At 36.7% G+C, this 17827-nt stretch overlaps 2 protein-coding genes across 2 annotated transcripts in view; both read left to right on the top strand.

Annotated features, from left to right (window-relative positions):
- Window positions 1–1670: 1670 nt before the first annotated feature.
- Window positions 1671–2569, top strand: LOC113838321 (ribosomal RNA-processing protein 7 homolog A-like). The gene is given in 2 exon segments (XM_035453751.1): window positions 1671–1974; window positions 1977–2569. Coding segments are annotated over 2 exon segments (840 nt in total). The 3' UTR covers window positions 2513–2569.
- Window positions 2570–4719: 2150 nt separating this feature from the next.
- LOC113838322 (odorant-binding protein-like) overlaps window positions 4720–17827 on the top strand; it is a 49012-nt gene continuing 35904 nt past the window's right edge. The window contains exons 1-5 of the mRNA XM_027434084.1: window positions 4720–4776; window positions 5063–5202; window positions 6096–6166; window positions 7380–7490; window positions 8177–8278. Of these exons, the coding sequence (XP_027289885.1) occupies window positions 4720–4776; window positions 5063–5202; window positions 6096–6166; window positions 7380–7490; window positions 8177–8278 (481 nt within the window). The remainder of the gene's footprint in view (window positions 4777–5062; window positions 5203–6095; window positions 6167–7379; window positions 7491–8176; window positions 8279–17827) is intronic.

The raw sequence follows: 17827 nt of genomic DNA, 5'->3' as shown, positions 1-17827 counted from the left end.
AAATTGGATAAGGGGGGGGGAAATAACAGGAAGGAACATCTAGAGTATGCTGGGGCCGGAGCATTCTTCTTATCAGCCAGAACATCTTGTGGTCTCCGAAACATCAATCAGGAAAGCTCCCCGGCCCTTTCTCGGAACAGAAGCAGTTAGCAGGTCCACTTGGCCAAACCATATAATTACAGGCTACAGGAGGCTCACAGAGCTGGCTTTAAGCTGCAAACTTAAAAGTCATAAAAAGGCTTACAAAAGGTGTGCTTTAATCCATATAGTTTTGGGCCCATGGCCCTTTGCAATTTTATTTTTCATTTTTCAAAGAGGTAGTTTGTCACTATTGTGTCCAGTAACATGCCTTTTTTTAAAAAAAAAAAAGTTAGCATTCGATTTCCCACATAGAGAAAATATTTGGGTAATTCTGTGATGACTAAATTCTTCATCACAATGTTGTCAACCTCCATCCACACAAACAAGTTCCTTTCATGCATCATTTATTTTAATTTTTACTTGTGGCCCTATTTGTGTTCCTTTAGCTTTTGAACTTATTATTAGGCCCCGTTGAACCCACCTGTAGAAAGAATAGTGCTGACCTATGTTATTCCTACCCCTAACCCATCAGTAGCCTCTAGTTCATAAATGAAGTGTACAATCCCATGAGACACATGCTCTTCAATAACATCCAGCAGAAACAAAGTTGTTACTTTATGCAACTATAAGAAAATATGCAACTTGTGAATAACTATCCAAAAAACTTAAGATTTTTAAAACACAAGGTATTGGAAAAACACAGTCGATTCAAAATTGCCCTGGTACCTGAAGTGAGTCACTTGAAAATAACACACACACACACACACACACACACACACACACACACACACACACACACACACTGAGAAAGAGGCAGAGACAGAGACGTAGAGACAGCAGCAGAGGCAAAACCAGAGACAGAGAAAGACACATGAAGTTTGAACAAGATGTGCAGAGACATCTTTTTCTGGGATCACTGAATTTTATTGCAATTCTGGAAAAGCCTGTTGAGATTTCTTAATTTTGAAAATTATATATGTATATTGCAACTCTAAACAGCTCCTTGGAATATACCTTAATGATTTAATAGATAGTTTGTCTTCTATGTTCCTTTATACTCTATTCACAAAAGCTGGAAAGGCACAATATTAATATTCTATGCCTGTTTAATGAATACTAAGATAGTAGGAAATCTATAAAAATTTATTATATGGTAAAGAAAAATGAAGTCATGATATTTGCAGGTAAATGAAAGGCACTATTAGAAGATCCAACTGAGTATTATAACCAAGCCCTTAAGGATCAAAAAGACAAATGTGACATGATATATCTCTTCTGTTATTCCTAGCTCTGAATAATCAGATGAAAGTTTATGACTCACTTGAGAGCTTATAACTCATATGCACTTAACAACAGTAAACATAATGAACATACAAAATTCAACAAAATGAAGGGGGTGCATATTGGAGGTTTAAGAGGGGAGAAATAGATGTGGGGAATAATGCAATTATGTTATATATAAAAATAGACACAATAATTAGATAAAACTTGTAAAAATTGTCATGAAGGACAGACTAATGCTTTATAATGGTGCAGTTATTAACCATGGGTTTTAAAAACATACAACAGCCTGCGCTTGGGTCCACAAGATGGTGGCGTGCAAGAGGAAAGCTGGAGCTTGCGGCCATGAGGGGAGCACAACCAGCCCACTGAGTTATTCAGCTATTCATGTCAAGTTCACCAAACAGCAGCAGGCTTCCCATTACCTGTATGTGAGACAGCACAGAGTTCGAGGAGACACTCAATCCACGTGGCTTCCCAATAAGACCCTTTTTGTCCTCAATGTGCCCCCGTACTGCACAGAGGAGTGCCTGTCCCGACTCCTGTCCTCCTGTGGCACCATCAACACAGTCGACTTGAAAGAGAAGCCTGACCATGCAGAGAGCACTAAAGAGGCAAAGCCAGAGTTTTTCACCCGAAGCTCATTAGGGGCTTTCAGGTAGCTTATGTGATATTCCAGAAGCCAAGTGGAGTGTCTGCTGCCTTGAATCTGAAGGGCCCATTGCTGGTTTCTACGGAGAACCACTCTGTGAGGAGTGGGATTCATAAGTGGATCAGTGAGTATGAAGAGTCGTTATTAGACCCAGAGGCCCTGAGGGTCGAGGTAGACACATTTATGGAGGCTTACGACAAGAAGATAGCTGAGGAGGAGACCAAGGCCAAGGAGGAGGAAAGTGTTCCTGATGAGGAGGGCTGGGTGAAGGTGACCCGCAGGGGCCACAGGCCTGTGCTCCCTCAAACAGAAGCAGCCAGCCTGTGTGTTCTCAAGAGGGAGAAAAGGAAACGTGCACGGAAGGAGCTGCTCAACTTCTATGCCTGGCAGCACCGAGAGACCAAGATGGAGCATCTGGCACAGCTGTGCAAGAAGTTTGAGGAGGACAAGCAGAGGATTGAACTGATGTGTGCCCAACGCAAATTCCGACCCTACTGAGCTGTTCTGGTCCCTGGAGAGCAGGCTTTGAAAACACAGGACCAACAGGACTGCTCCCTCAGGGACTGTGATTTTGGAAGCAGACACCAGGCCAAGAAGCTGCTGCTGTGTCTCCAGCTCCATCTCTGTACCCACTGGCTGGAAGTGCAAGGCCACAGGAGGATGTGGCCTTCAGAGAGCTGGCTTTTCCTTCTCCAGCCTGTAAAGACACCTGGGAAACCTGACTGTCTGCTCCCACCCTTTGCCCTCTATGAAGCCCCTGTGCACAACAGAGTCTTTTGCAATGCAGTGAAGTTGGGAGAGGATTTTATTGCCACACAGTCTGGTACCAGGACCAGCTCCAGACCCTTTCCCAGTCCTGCTCCCCATCTGCATGAACTCCCCTGTCCCCTTCTTGAAGTCAGATATTAAAGGTCAGAAATATATCCCCATGTCCCTAGCTCTGCCACAGAAGTCTCTGCTGCCCCTCTTGGTGTTTGATACCAGTGAGACCCACCCCACATTTAGTGGGCTGAGGGTGCTGGATAGGAAGTGTGAACAAGCTCGAAGGCCAGAGCTACAGCCTCGAAGCAGTCCTGGGTTAGCTCTTGAGGAAGGGGCTGACAATTCCAGCCACAAGTTCGTGGATGTTCATGTAGACGTAGTGATTGCCTGGGATTTCCACATACTGGAACCGCTGGAGAAAGGTGCAGGTGGTGAGATGTTGTCTTTCCAATCAGGAGACTCCCATAGCTGACTGCCTCCATGTGGGTCAGAGACAACCCTCTTCCCAGCAGCCTGCGGACTTGGAGGCTGTTCCAGGAATATAGGCATTTGAGCTGTGAGACTACAGTACTAAACTGGGGCAGTTACAGTCAGGGTCCTTGCCAGTTTTGATGGACATGAAACACTGTCATCTCCATGAAAGGCAGGGTTCAGGACAGCTCCCACTGCAGAACACCCCAAATAGGAGAACCCCTTCCTGGTAGTGTGCCTGGGTTGTGTGCAAAGGATATAGTCCTAGGAGATTTAAGTGGATGATGACCATAGAGAGCCAGGGCCTACACTGGCTCCTCGTTCCAGCACAGGCTCCCCCTGCGCAGTAGCCATCACACTTGCCAATGTGCTGGTTCCAGGATCAGTGGAGGTGAGTACAGGGCTGCTTCTAAGAGCTGGCCCCCAAGTAATCCTGGCAAGGAGTCAGGTGAGGACAATAAAACTGAGGATCTGCCAACCAAAAAAATAATACAACAGTGCTAAGTGTAGGTTATTCCACATGTAAAAGAAGAAAGAACCATAGAATAAACAAGTACTGCAGAGCCCTGATATTAACCATGTTTCTTCCCAAAACTCTATGACAAGTTCCTATGTCTACGAACAACATATACCTGGGTTTTACTTGTGAAGAAGTAATCAAGGCAAGGATAGTCCTTGTTCTATGAAAAGTAAAGGATTACTTACAGCTTGAATATAGATCTCATTTGTACAAGTGCACAGTATTTCTGGCCATCAGTATTTTATAGAGTGTTTCATTTGATTTTTTAGTCAATGGTATCTGTATGTATTACCAGTGGACATCTAATAGCATTTTCTATTACTTATAAAGTTATTTTTAATGATATCTCTTATATGTCTGTGACATTGATAGGAAATTCAAGGTACTGGAAGAATAATATAGTCAATAAATGGAAAGGTTTAAAAATATGTTAAGACATATCCACATCCTTATAGGAAATCTCAAGTTTTAACGTCTTATCTTCCAAGAGTCTTATTATTCATTGCACAGTTTTAAATTCCTTTAACTGCACTTATATTATGCTGAGCCTTGAAACTGCTTTCAACATGCATGTCACATTTGTTAGTGAATCATATATTACATATGCATATACATTGTGTGACCTTTACATACTGGTAAACTCCTGGATGCAAAATTATTACTTAGAAATGATCTCTCTCTGGGAAATCCTTTCATTCTGAAGGAATATCCCATTGTTCCAAAATAACCTGACCTTAAGAATAAGCTTATTTGTTTAGGGTATGAGATCGTACAGCATTCAGCAGGGCCAAATAAAAAATAATGGAAAGACGTAAGTTCATGTAATGTAAAACAATTGGTTGATTCCATGACACTCCCTATAATTAGCTTTATAAAACACTGTGTCAATTCAGTTCCTTCAAAACTAATAACCTAATTTTACCTTCTGCAGAAGATCAAGGCATGCACCACCATGGCAAAGATACTGCTTCTGGCTTTGGCAGTTGGTCTGGCTCATTCTCTTAATGAGGTAAATAAATTTCGTCTAGCATGTCTGAGGTTCCTCAATAGCAAATGAGGCCAAACCATGAGCAATTCCCCAAGGTCCCAGGTCTAAAATGCTTTGTTAATTGAGTCATCATAGTACCCTGTGTTATTCTACTTACCTTAAATTATAATCATGTACTAATGAAAATATTATTGATTCATATTTCCAGTAATTTTACTTATTTCCAAGGACTGGGATCAGAGAAGCAAATACCACTTCCCACCCCAATGCCTGCGCTTATCTTCTCTTTGTCTTTGTTGTTTTACAGCTTGAAGGAGACTGGGTTAACATTGCCATAGCTGCTGACAATGTTGAGAAGATAGAGAACCAGGGAACTATGAGACTTTATGCTCATCAAATTACTTGTCATGAGGAATGTGATAAATTGGAAATCACATTTTATGTAAAGTAAGCAAATGGTCAACCATGTAACCTGAGCAGAATATTTGCATTTCTCAGTATTTATGATTAGAAATTTACAGGAAAATATTCTGTTTCTGATCAAAATCTTTAAGGCCTCATCTTTAGGAATGTGATTATATTATTTCATAATATGGTTACTTTTAGACACCACAATATGTTAGTCACTGTCTCCAACTCCATGGGTGTTTCTTAGAAATCTTTGTAATTGGAAACCCATGTTGGAATTTTATGCTCTGATATTTGATGCAGGAGACACTACGTATATCATTTCTAGTAAGCCGGAAGGAATATATGAGCATTTGAGTCAAAACCATACATGTTGTATTATTCAATCTGTGGTGTGATCACAAAGATTCCACAAACAGGTCAAATAAATGCAGTTTGATAACTCCTTTCTCAGATTCCCTTTGACATTGGGATGAAAATGTTTAATGAAATAGGGCATAACACCATTATGAAGAAAAGTGATTAGAGCATTTTGATCTTACAGCAACAATCATAACTGAAGTTTATAAACAAAAACATACAAAACACATGCATATAAAACTGTGTGTATATTATCACTAGACTAAAGTGAGAATTATCATGTTGCAAGTCATAATCAGTTAATAGTGGCATTTGAATAAGGAAGGAATTAGAGTATTCATGGCAATTGGAAAAATTAACACAAATGAAGAAAGTCATGCTTCTGATTATGAACATGATGATATATTCTAAAGAAAAATTACAAAAAGTAAGGTAGGCCTAGGAATTAGGCCCTAGCTCTATGAACAGTTCATTGACTGTATTATTATTCTCCATTTCATTAAAACATTTGGAGACCTTTAATATGAATTTTGAGGTTATAAAGAATGAAACATCATGTCTCTTATTTTTAGTTTAAATGGACAATGCTCAGAGACAACAGTTATTGGGTACAAGCAAGAAGATGGCAGCTACAGGACCCAATGCAAGTACAAGATCTGGGCAAAGTACATTGTAGGTCTTCTGAAGTTTACATAGAAAAGAACACTATTATGTAAAGATGTGAATAATTCTAACAAAAAGTCTCCAAAAATTTCCTGTATGCAAATTTATTTCTACTTAATATTTAGTTATATTTTATATAGTGTCTGTTTGTTACTGGACAGGGCTGCCACTTTCTAATTGGTCTCAGTGGCCTCAAACATATTTGCAAATTTCATGCCTCAGGGTATAAAGTACTAATATTACAGACATTATCTGTCATCCTTGTTTCATGGAAAATACAAATTAGTTGTGTTATTTCAGTGTTTCCTTTCCTCATAGTTTCTAGAGATCATAATATTTAGACTTTTGAATGATAAATATCAATTTTGAAAAGCAGTAAGTGGAAAAATCTGTTTAAGAATGTGAGATTGACTACTTCAATTTTGTGAGAATTTCTAGAATAATTGCCACACTATTCAATTAAATTATGTATAGTTTGACATTTAGTGTGATATTAAGTGAACTGGGGACAGTCTTCTGGTAATTCTTATTCTTGCTTAACATTACATTAAAAAAGTCCAGTAATCAAATATGACCATATCCTAAAATCTGTTTATTTGCTGTGACCAAATGTATTATTCAATAAATGTCAGTAAGTGTAAATATGTCACAAATGCACATACACAAGCACACACATATGTACACGCACTGAGATAAACAGAACTACACCCAGAGAGACTCGCAGACACATGATGAATGTTTTGCAAATTGAAATTGTTCATCATAACCTCTTTTTCTATATTGAATATCACAAGATGATAATGTTCATGCATAATACTAATTAGTATGTACTATTTTTGCACACATATACAATTACACACAAAATATCACCATGGTATGATAGGAAAGTATTATGCTTTTTGGAAATGACAAGTAGAATTTGGGATCTAGTTGAAAAGAGGAGGAATGCCCCACAGAGTGCTCCCACAAGTCTTGACTAAAAAGAATTCAGATAAAAGGGAAAATATCTATACTTAGTATTCATAATCATATTTGAAGGGTTAAACTTATGTGTACAGGAATACCTTTGCACATATATGTCATATCAGAAGACTTCTAGAGGCAGGGACAATATTAATGTTTAGCAAGCAGGTCTTAAACAAAGTGAAATATGAATGACACCGAGTTTTGAAATATTTCCTTTATTATTACAGATGAAGGAGACAATGTATTTAAACCCGTGGTTATAACCGAAGATTTCCTCGTATTTAGCAGTAAGAATGTGGATAGAGATGGAATGGAAACACACTTGCTTTTTTCTCTTGGTAAGTATGATAGTGAATTCTCTAAAATAGTAATGAAATTATTGCTCTGAAAATGATGATTAGGCCAGATTCAACTCCAAGTACTGTATCATTGGATTTACATACTGCTGTCAATTTGCTGACAATTCAGTTGTTGGTTGTATAGACAAACTCTTACATTGCATTGTAAATTAAGTAGCACAGACTTTGAAAACTGTAAGTGATGCTAGAGAATATTAAAAATATCCATGGTCATGTTTCATTACTGCAATAAAGGATTAAATATAATTTTTTCAATGTTCAGACAATTTTGAATGTCATATGATCACATAGGTAGAAAACTGAAACATAAATTCTAGAGTATATAATCAAGAGAAATGGGAAACTTACATTGACAAGCATTCATACAGTGTTCTGTTTATGAAAGTGGATAGGATCCAGATGAGTAAATTCTCTAGAAAGAATTCTTGTATTCTGCTTCACCATGAAACACTGGAAAGTAATGGCATACCACTATTTAGACTTCATTAAATGTGTTCATGGATCTTGGGGAAGATAAATATTGACAGTATTGACTAACCAGAGTAGATGAATTTGGAGAATTTGGTATTTTTCATTGTGTATCAGGGTAAGACACTAAGGAATCGATATAAAATATGAAAAATTCTAATGAACATGTCCCTGCCATTGTCATTCATGCACTGTAGGAAAAGGTCACACATTGACAAATGAACAATATATAAAACTTGAAGAACTTGCTAAACAACAGAAAATTCCTCCAGAAAACATTCGAGAAGTTGTGGCTACAGGTAACCTCAAAGATATTTTTGAGCTATAGAATATATATATATATATATATATATATATATATATATATATATATAATAGCTACATATCTATACCTCAATTGATATACAATAAGGTCCTTGAGTAGATTATGTCTATTCATATATTACATTTCAGTTATTTCTAGCAATAAACATTGCAGGCCTGTTCTTATATTCTCATAACAAATCTATCTCTTCTTATCCATCTCATTCATGTTCTTTTACAGATATTTGTCCTATGACCTACTACTGTCAGTAAGTACAAACAGAAGCCAAGCCCATCCATCTTGATATCAGACTGGATTTGTGCAAATTACATAAAAACAATTATGTGACAAAGAATTAATGAGCTTAAAATTAGGCAATTTTAAGCAAAAATATTATTTGTCTTTAAAGCTGAAAATCTTACAGTGACAAAATGAAAGATGGAATATTTTTATTTATAATGCAGTATGGAGGGCTTTCATGTCATTCAGAATTGCTATTAATTTTATATTGCAAAATATTTTATTAAGAAAATGTGTCACATGTTTTGAAATTTTTGTTTTACCTCTTCTGATTGAAGAGCATTGCTTGTCATAAATATGATATAAGCATTTAGTTATTTTCAATGTATTCTTTGAGACATCTCAATCTAATTATTCATGTAGGGGCACACAATATCATTATTTCTTGTAGAATGCAAAGTATAAGAAATTGTTATTTCTAGGAAAGGAAAGTTTTTGCAAATCACTTCTCTATACAATTTATCACTACATTTAATTTTGTTTTCATATACTCTAAATGGTGAAATCTTTCCTGTCAGCTCAAACATGTGTTAATTTTTCTCTTTCCTGTTTGCACAGTTAACAACAGATTGAGAAATATGCAACATATCCTCTTGACCATGGAATCAGTATTGCCTGTAATCCATCTTTTCTGTATAAATGAATTTTCCCCACTCCTGCGATGTCAAGATACTAGACCTCAATTTTCTGGCTTGCATTTTCTTCTACTTCTTATTATCTATGAGCCACACTTCCCTTTTTAATGATTAAATAAATTGATTCAAGATGCAATAAAGACCTGTTGAAATGGAACTCATTTAAAAGCACACAGATATTCACTAAGATAATTAGAAATATCACTCACTCATGAAACAAATGATTTATGTTTTAACATCAACTTAATGTAATAACTGAAAAAGTTAGGAATAGTGGAGATCCATTGATAAGTACACAACAGAAAAGAATTTTAGGTTGTGCTTCAAATTTACTTTCCTCTTTAAATTTTTTGTGGTTAATAGTTCTAACACACTAACAGCTTCTGGATAACCAACTCTTTGACTCTGCCTCCATGTTCCATATTATTTAAAAGACAGGCAGAAATCTGTTTGCAAAAGTTCATCTGAGATTATCAAACGAATCAGGATATTTTTAAATTTTAAACATAAGAGTCATTCATCTTTGAAGAATAGAATAGAATAAATTCATGAAAATGATATTGTATACCTAAGAAGCCCTGCAAATATGACTTCATAGATTTATTGGAATTTGTAAGTGATTGTGTCTGTTTATATTTCTTTGTATATTGAGTGAGAGGAGATAGAGAGAAATACAAAGCCCAACAACATTATTTTAGTGTTTCTAACATGTATTCATGTTTACTGATGGCTCTCAGTCTTCAATTACTTAGAAATGGTACCATTGTAGAGGCAAAACTTATAGGACTACTTATTTTATTATCAAAATTTGCTATCTAAGCTGCTAAGTGTTCTGATGACATGGAAGTTCTAAAGAACGGCATTCACAAAAGGAACATCACAATCTTAGAGGCAATAAATATTTAATAATATAGCATAAAAGCAATACATGTCCATTTAAAGATAATCACCATTGTGATTAAGGTGGCTTTAGGTCAGGGGTACAGGAATTGTTCAACAAACTCTATTATATGAATATAAAATTCATAACATGTAATTAAGTCCACAAAGCAGAAAATAAATAGATCAAGAAAAAAATCTGTGAAAAAATACACCATTTCTTCAAGGTAAAATTCACAGAGAAAGTAGGAATGGAGGAATATTACTTCAAAATACTAAAGTCTATCTCTCAGAAAAAAATATGGTCGAAGCAATACTATGTGTAGAAAAACTACAAGAAAACCTAAGACAATCTTGAAGAAGCCTAGATACCCACTATTCCTACTCCTTTACAGTGTTGTAACAGAGGAATGGCACTAATATAAGAGGTGAAACAAATTTAAAGCACGCAAATATGAATAGACAAATTTAATTAATTCCTATTTTCAGATGAAATGGTATTATACATAGGACATCCCCATATTATACCAGGACACATGATGTACAGGCAACAATTTCAGGAAAATGACAAAAGTCACCTTATAAAAATCAACATCCTTTTTATATGCAAACAACAAACCAACTGAGAAAGATATAATCAGAATAACACAAAAGAGAAAATGTCTAAGCATAAATATAACCAAGAAGAAAGTAAACTCTAATCTCAGGGGAAAATTTTAAGAAAAATTCCTACAAAGTGGAAACACATTAAGCCTATACTGGTAGAATTCATATTTGGGAACATCATACAATAAGCAACTTAATGATACCATGCAATCTAGAAAAATATTATTTATAGAAATAGAAAAAAACATCCTTAATTTCATGTGCTACCAGCAATATTTCTGGATACTAAGAGCAATTTTGAGCTTAAAGTTAAATGTGGAGCTATTGCCATTTTAGTGTACAAAATAATTTATAGAGATAGAGTGATAAAAGCTTACCTAACTACCCAGGGATACTGAAGATTGTTTATCAGGTTACACATGGGGACAAGGAGCAGGTGAGAGAAAGAGTGGCCCAGAACGTGGTGTTGGCTGCAAATTGACTAAGTAGCAATAAGAATTCTTCTTTACATATAAAGAATTCAGTTAGCAGTGATAGATTCATATCATTCCAAAATGTAAATCATAGAAGTTTTTTTGCCGACATGTGTTTCTTAAAGACATGTTTCTTGCACATCTGGGGTCATAAGTTTAGTCATCATTGATAAACAGTGACAAAACCAAGTTAACTTTTTGTAACCATTTTCGTGCAAGTTTAGTCAACAGAGTAATCTTTTCCAATCATTTTCACTAATCAACCCTATATCCCATTTTTTTAATACTCTAAAGGCATATGACATCTTGCTCTCAGGCTGGCAGTTCTTATGTTTAAATGATGCCAAGCAGAAAAAAAACCTCCTCAATAGCCAAGGCAGTTTACCCTATCTCAGGCAGTGTTCTGTTAGTTCTTAATGGTCAGAGTTTCCAAGAAAATCCTCAGACCAAAGCTTTTGAAATTATTAATTAAATTTTGGCATATTAATATTTTTATCTTTATTGAATTTGTTGATATGGCTATTTCTGTTATTATTTTGCTCCTTGATCATATGATACCACAGTGGTATACACTAACTTTTCTAAGAAAGGGAGATTATGACATCTTCTTTTATCATTCTTCCATACAATTATTTCCCCATCAATATAAGACAGATGTATCTTCAGCTAATCTAACTTTGTTGCTGCATATGCAAATTATTTTCCAGAGTTTATAGTAGGAAGCGACTTCTAATCTGACATGTGGCCAACCCTTCTAGCCAACCAAATACTGTTTACTTTTTTGAGATTACATTGTTATGATTATCTTGTTCCTGAGGTAAGTACAGGGGCAGATATTTTAAGAATATCTCAGAGTGACAGAAATTTACCTCTGGCATCTTTATGTGTCACAACCTCCATTGTTTCAGGAAGACCTTCAAGTAGGTAATGATATTTCCCTGAAAGAAGGAGAGGTAGCATGCTCTGGAGTTTCCTTGGGAAGCTTAGAACAGTCCTGCTGGGTGAAGACATAAATTATTCATAACAAATGTATCATCAATCCAATTTTACTAAATTGTACAAATATTAAAAGTCTTTCCTGAAGTTTGCAACATGAAGAGGACAAAGTCCAAAGTTGCATGTCAGTCATCATGCATGATTGAAAGCTTTAGATTTGGGATCCAGACACTAGGTGGTCATATTAGGTTCTGGTGCCACAAATTAGAGCAGAACAATGCTATATTGAAGAGAAGTAGAATGTCTCAGTCTCCATTGGTCACAGAAGACTGAGAAAAAGGTCTGAGATCTCCTTGATGAGAGGAAAACAGAGGTCAACTTGGATATAGATTGAGGGTAGAGACCATTCTATGAGAAAGGTCTAAGACTCTTGGCCTAAGGTTGTCATATGGGGGCCAATCAGACTGAAGACGATTATTTGATTGGAGGAGGCAGAATGGAATTCCCATATGTAGTGGTTCAATATATCTCACCCTCAGTGAGGGAGGTCTTGGGAACCAAAAGTCACAGAAGAAATATCATGAGATTTCCTAGAGAATTCAAGAATGGTTCATGCCTGGATAGAATATAGAAAAATCTCACAGACTCCAGTGTAAGATGGATCACTTCCTTAAGTTTGTTCAGATGTTTAGACAGATGTCTGAAGAACGAGGTCCACAACAGTTTCCACCATAATGCAAAGAATTCAGCTCTGTGCTCTACTTGATAATCCTGAGCCCTGGTACATTATGGTAGAGTGGTCAGGATGTCAATTGTGGTGAATTGAATGACTGGTATCTCTAGTTTAGGTGGGGACAAACTGATGACCCCAAATCAGATGACGTATAAAAGCTTTTGTCAGACAAATCTCATCAGACAGGCATTCAACATTAAAATACAGCAGTATAGTGGCCCTTGAGTTAAAGGAATACCCTGTTAGAAAATATTAATAAGTATATATCCCACAGCTGAATACATAGAATTTATGAGACTACAGAGAGACCTGGAGGCACATCAATTCACTTAGCATCTGCTGCCATTAGAGTCTTGAACCTATCTGTATCCACTAAGATGGAGCCTTGGACCAAGGGTCCTTGGACCAAGAGAGGGAGAGACCCCACATGCATACATTGGAAGAAGGGATGGAAAGATGACAGTGTAAGATCACTTTCAGACACAAAAGACTAGCATAACACTAACAGAGGCTAGAGATTCTACACCAGCAAGACCTGAACATCCCAACCTAGATAAAGCAGAATAGAAGGGCCTTAAAAACAATGTAATGAAGAAGGTAGAGGCACTCAAAGAGGAAATGAGAAAAATCCCTAAAAGAAAGGGAAGAAAAAATATTTAAGGAAACAAGGAAAATATGAAACAACAAAAAAAAAAGAAATCAATTAAAGGAAGCAAGTAAAGAAAATAAATAAACAAAGAGATTAGGGAAAATTCAACCACTTGAAAACGTGAAAAGAGAAAAAGACACAATACAGAAAACACAAACTGAGGAATGCCAGAAATAAAAAAAAATCTGGGTAAATGAACAGGAACTACAGATGCAAGCATATTAAACAAATAGAAGAGAAGGAAGAGAGATCCTGGGTCCTGAAGATAAGCTAGAGGAAATAGTTCATCAACCAAAGAAAATCCTATGTCCAAAATATCCTTTAAAAAATATACAGGAAATATGGGACACCACAAAAACACCAAACAGAATAATAGTAGGAATAGAAGAACGTAAAGAAGCCCAGCTCATAGGTACAGAAAACATATTCAACAATATCATAAAAGAAACTTTCCCAACCAAAAGAAGAACATGCCTGTGAAAGTGCAAGAAGCCTATAGAACACCAAATATTATGTACAAAAGCAGGCTGCCTTCCTTTGTAAAAATCAAAACAACAAACATTCAAAATACAGAAAGATGACTAAGGGCAGCAAAGTAAAATTCCAAGTAACATGTAAATGCACACATATCAGAATTACATCTGACAAGTTAATGGATGCTTTGAATGCCAGAAGGTCCTGGATAGATATTTTACAAACATTAAGAGACCATTGATGCCACCTGAGACTACTATACCCATCAAAGCCTTCAATCAGTACTGATGAAAAACAAGATATTCCATAACAAAACTAGATTTAAACAATAGACATCAACATATCCAACCCAACAGAAAGTACTGGAAGGAAAACTCCAACCGAAGGAAGCTAACTACACTCCCAAATACAAAGGCAATATATAATAGCACATTACCAAAAGCCAAAAAATGGAAATCCACACACAATTCTACTAACAAACACAAATAAAAAACAAGAATCAGCATTCAATGAACATAATATCTGTCAATATCAATGGTCTTAACTCGACTATAAAAAGTGACAGGCTATCAGAGTGGATAAAAAGACAGAATCCATCCTTCCTCTTCATACAAGAAACACACCTCAACTCCAAATACAGACATTGCCTCATAGTAAATGGTTGGAAAACTTTTTTCCAACCAAACGGACCTAAGAAATAAGCTGGTGTAGCCATCCTAATATCTAAAAAATAGTCTTAATTAAAATTAATCAAAAGAGATTAAGAATATCATTTCATATACATCACAGGAAAAATCAATCAAGGTGAAGTCTCTATTCTGAACCCCTATGGACCAAATACAGAGGCATCCACATTTGTAAAAGAAGCATTACTAAACCTCAAATCTCACATAAAACCTCAAACACTTATAGTGGGAGACTGGAACAACCCACTATCACCACTGGACAGGACTACAAGACAGAAAATTGCTGGTGTAGATTCCCAAGACTCTGGTGGTGTCATGATAGTCTTTCTACGGTTGAACGTGTGCTTATACTGTCATCTTCCCGTCACTTATACCAGCAGTTACAGATGGGTTATCTCCCTCTCTTGGAGGTTATAAGTCTAAAGCTCTATCTTGGTGGGTGCAATTTGGTCCAAGGCTCCAATAGTGGCAAATACTAGGTGGCTCTCTTTGTGACTCCTTGGTTAGATATGACTGGGGGTTGCAGAACAGGTGACTTAGACACAGAAAGTTGGGTAGGAAAAGGCCAGACACTCACCTCTTCCAGTTGGTGCAAGTCCAAGATAGGAATGGTGGCAGATGTTGGATGGCTCAGTCTGCCTCCAACCAGGCTTTACAAAACTAACTTTTCACACCAGAAATGCGTGGCCTCAACTTCAAGTATAGGCCACAATAATCCAGACCATTGGACATCCCAGGTAGGAGTGATTATAGAGAGGCCAGAAACATCAAGGGACTCTAGATGTGACTCTATGGAGAATGTATGAAGGGGACACAGAGAAGTTTCTCCCTTGTATATTATCTCATTAGAATCCTTGGTGTTATAATTTTATTTACTCACAAATCTGCCCACCAAAGGAACTGGACGGCTGTGTTTTTGCTTTCTCTTGTGCAACTATTTTGGATTTTGTCACACCTGCCCTGGAATCTGCACTCTTCACTTTGGTCCATAGATTTTTAACCACCATAGGTTTCAATGACAGAAAACTCCCCTCAATACATGCTGGTGTCTAAGCATATACAATAGAGATTAAATCTTTTGGGAGAGTAAATTATCTAATGGTAATATGGTATTACAACTTCATGTGGCTTCTTGGACCTATTATAGGGGTTCAAAGAATTTCACAATGTTTGTACAGTGACATATGCCTTGGTAAACAGGCAGACTAGGTAAAAGCAAATATAGATAACAAAATTGATACCCACGTTTGCATGTATCCCAATGCAAAAGCACCAACAGTGATACTTTTCTCTAGATTCCTAGTATATTTGTTTGGGGAATACATTTTATATCTCAAGAACAAGGTTCCATTTCCTATGCCATGAGCCTACAGAGGCAACTTGATCCATTTTGAAATTTTTGGTGAGATCTCTAGAAAGACTACCCCCTCTGTAGAAGGAGATATTATATATTCTTTCTATATAAACCTCAGTGTACGAAAACACTAGTGTTAACAATGTCCTTCATTCATGTGAACAAGCTTGAAGTTCTCCACAGGACAGTTTTTCATTTCAAATGTCTGAAAAGATTACTTGTCTCTACATTTTGAGTCTTACCTGTTCTCAACAACAACAAAAAAAGATATCTGTCCAGAGAATGGTAGTTTTACTTTTTGATTATTGGAATATAACTTGTATTAATATCAAATTCTTCTTATTTTGTTGGTATGTAGTTTGTCCAAGTGATCACACTGTTTGTTCTTTGAACTTGGATAGCTCTAATACTAGATATGGCATCCTATACTATAATATGCAAGAATGATTTTGGGATGTCTTATGAATTTTTTGATGGGTTGATGGATTTCTCCCTCCTTGCCATTTCTTCATATTTATTCAGTCAAATATTATCTTAAAGTATTAGCTGCCCATGTGCTACCAATTATTCTACCTGTGGTCAGAGAGTGTGGGGGACCAAAATAGTTATGTGATAGAATGTCTTGAGGTCCAGCCTCCAGGTTCACTAAACAAGAGCACCCCAGAGCTCCAGCCCACTATTGTATTAGTAATTTTGAGCAAGTCTGCTATTGTTCAGCATAGCCTTAGTGTAAGAATGTCTCCTAGTTTTCATCTCTACAGAACAAAGCATTTGAATAGGCCTGCACTTGGGCAGAGGGGCTAGGTGTGTAAGAAACAAGTGAGGAGAGAAAGTGAGGGCCAGCTAGCAGAGAGGAGTCAACAGGAGAACAAAAATGGCCTCTGCACAGCCATAGAAGCATGCTTAAGAAACAGCAAAGAACATGCTAAATAAACAAGAGACTCTAGTTTTACAGCATGGAACAGAGAGCTCTCTAAGGATGACAAGATGCCTGCATTTGGTCTTTATCGCCACTGGGTTGCTAGGAGGTTCCAAGCCCATGCTTCCCCACTCAGGCAGAACGTCATAGCTGCAGTGGCTTAGGGCTGAGATGGCCAGGTCCACAACAAAATGGCGCCCGAACGTGGGGTCTGAGAATGGTGGAAGAAGCCATGGACACCACAAAGAAAAGGACACCAAGGAAGCAATGGGCAAGGCAGAGGCATGGATACTTCGAAGAGATGGTCATCAGGGTCAAACCAGTCGGAGAAGAAGCACGCACAGAAAAAAGAAGAAAAAAGTAGTCAAATGTGGTGAGTGAACAGCGTTAAGTAAGGAATAAAACTGTGTATAATTGTAAAAATAGGAAACAGATATTTGTAATATAAAATAGGAAGATGTCAGCTAGCAGCTGACGAAAAAAGATAAAGTGGGTTATTTAACCCTTAAAGAAATAGAATGTGCACAAATAGGAAAACATTAGCCGGCAGCTGACAAAAATAGGAAAAGTGGGTTATCTAACCCTTAAATAAGAGAAGGTGAACAAAGTAGATGTGAGACTGAAATGTCAGTCAGATGATAAAATGGTAAAATGTAGTGTGTTAAACTCCGGAATGAAAACTCCAGTTAATTGCAAATATGAAACAGGAATATTAGCCAGATGGTAAAGAGAAGTAAGCAATCCTTGAAAGTAAAATGTATATAGTTAGAGAAATCAGGCAAGTAATTGTTAGTCAGATGATTGTATTTTTATTTACTTGGGTACAGTTTAATAGCCAGGAGAGCTAAAACAAAGTGAAAGCAAGTACAGGAGATTTTAGAGTTTTAAGAGTTTTAAAAG

Source organism: Cricetulus griseus, unplaced genomic scaffold (assembly GCF_003668045.3).
Source record: "Cricetulus griseus strain 17A/GY unplaced genomic scaffold, alternate assembly CriGri-PICRH-1.0 unplaced_scaffold_2, whole genome shotgun sequence".
Classification (NCBI taxonomy): domain Eukaryota; kingdom Metazoa; phylum Chordata; class Mammalia; order Rodentia; family Cricetidae; genus Cricetulus; species Cricetulus griseus.
Note: the sequence above shows the minus strand (reverse complement) of the source record. Positions and strands in the feature narration are given on the sequence as shown.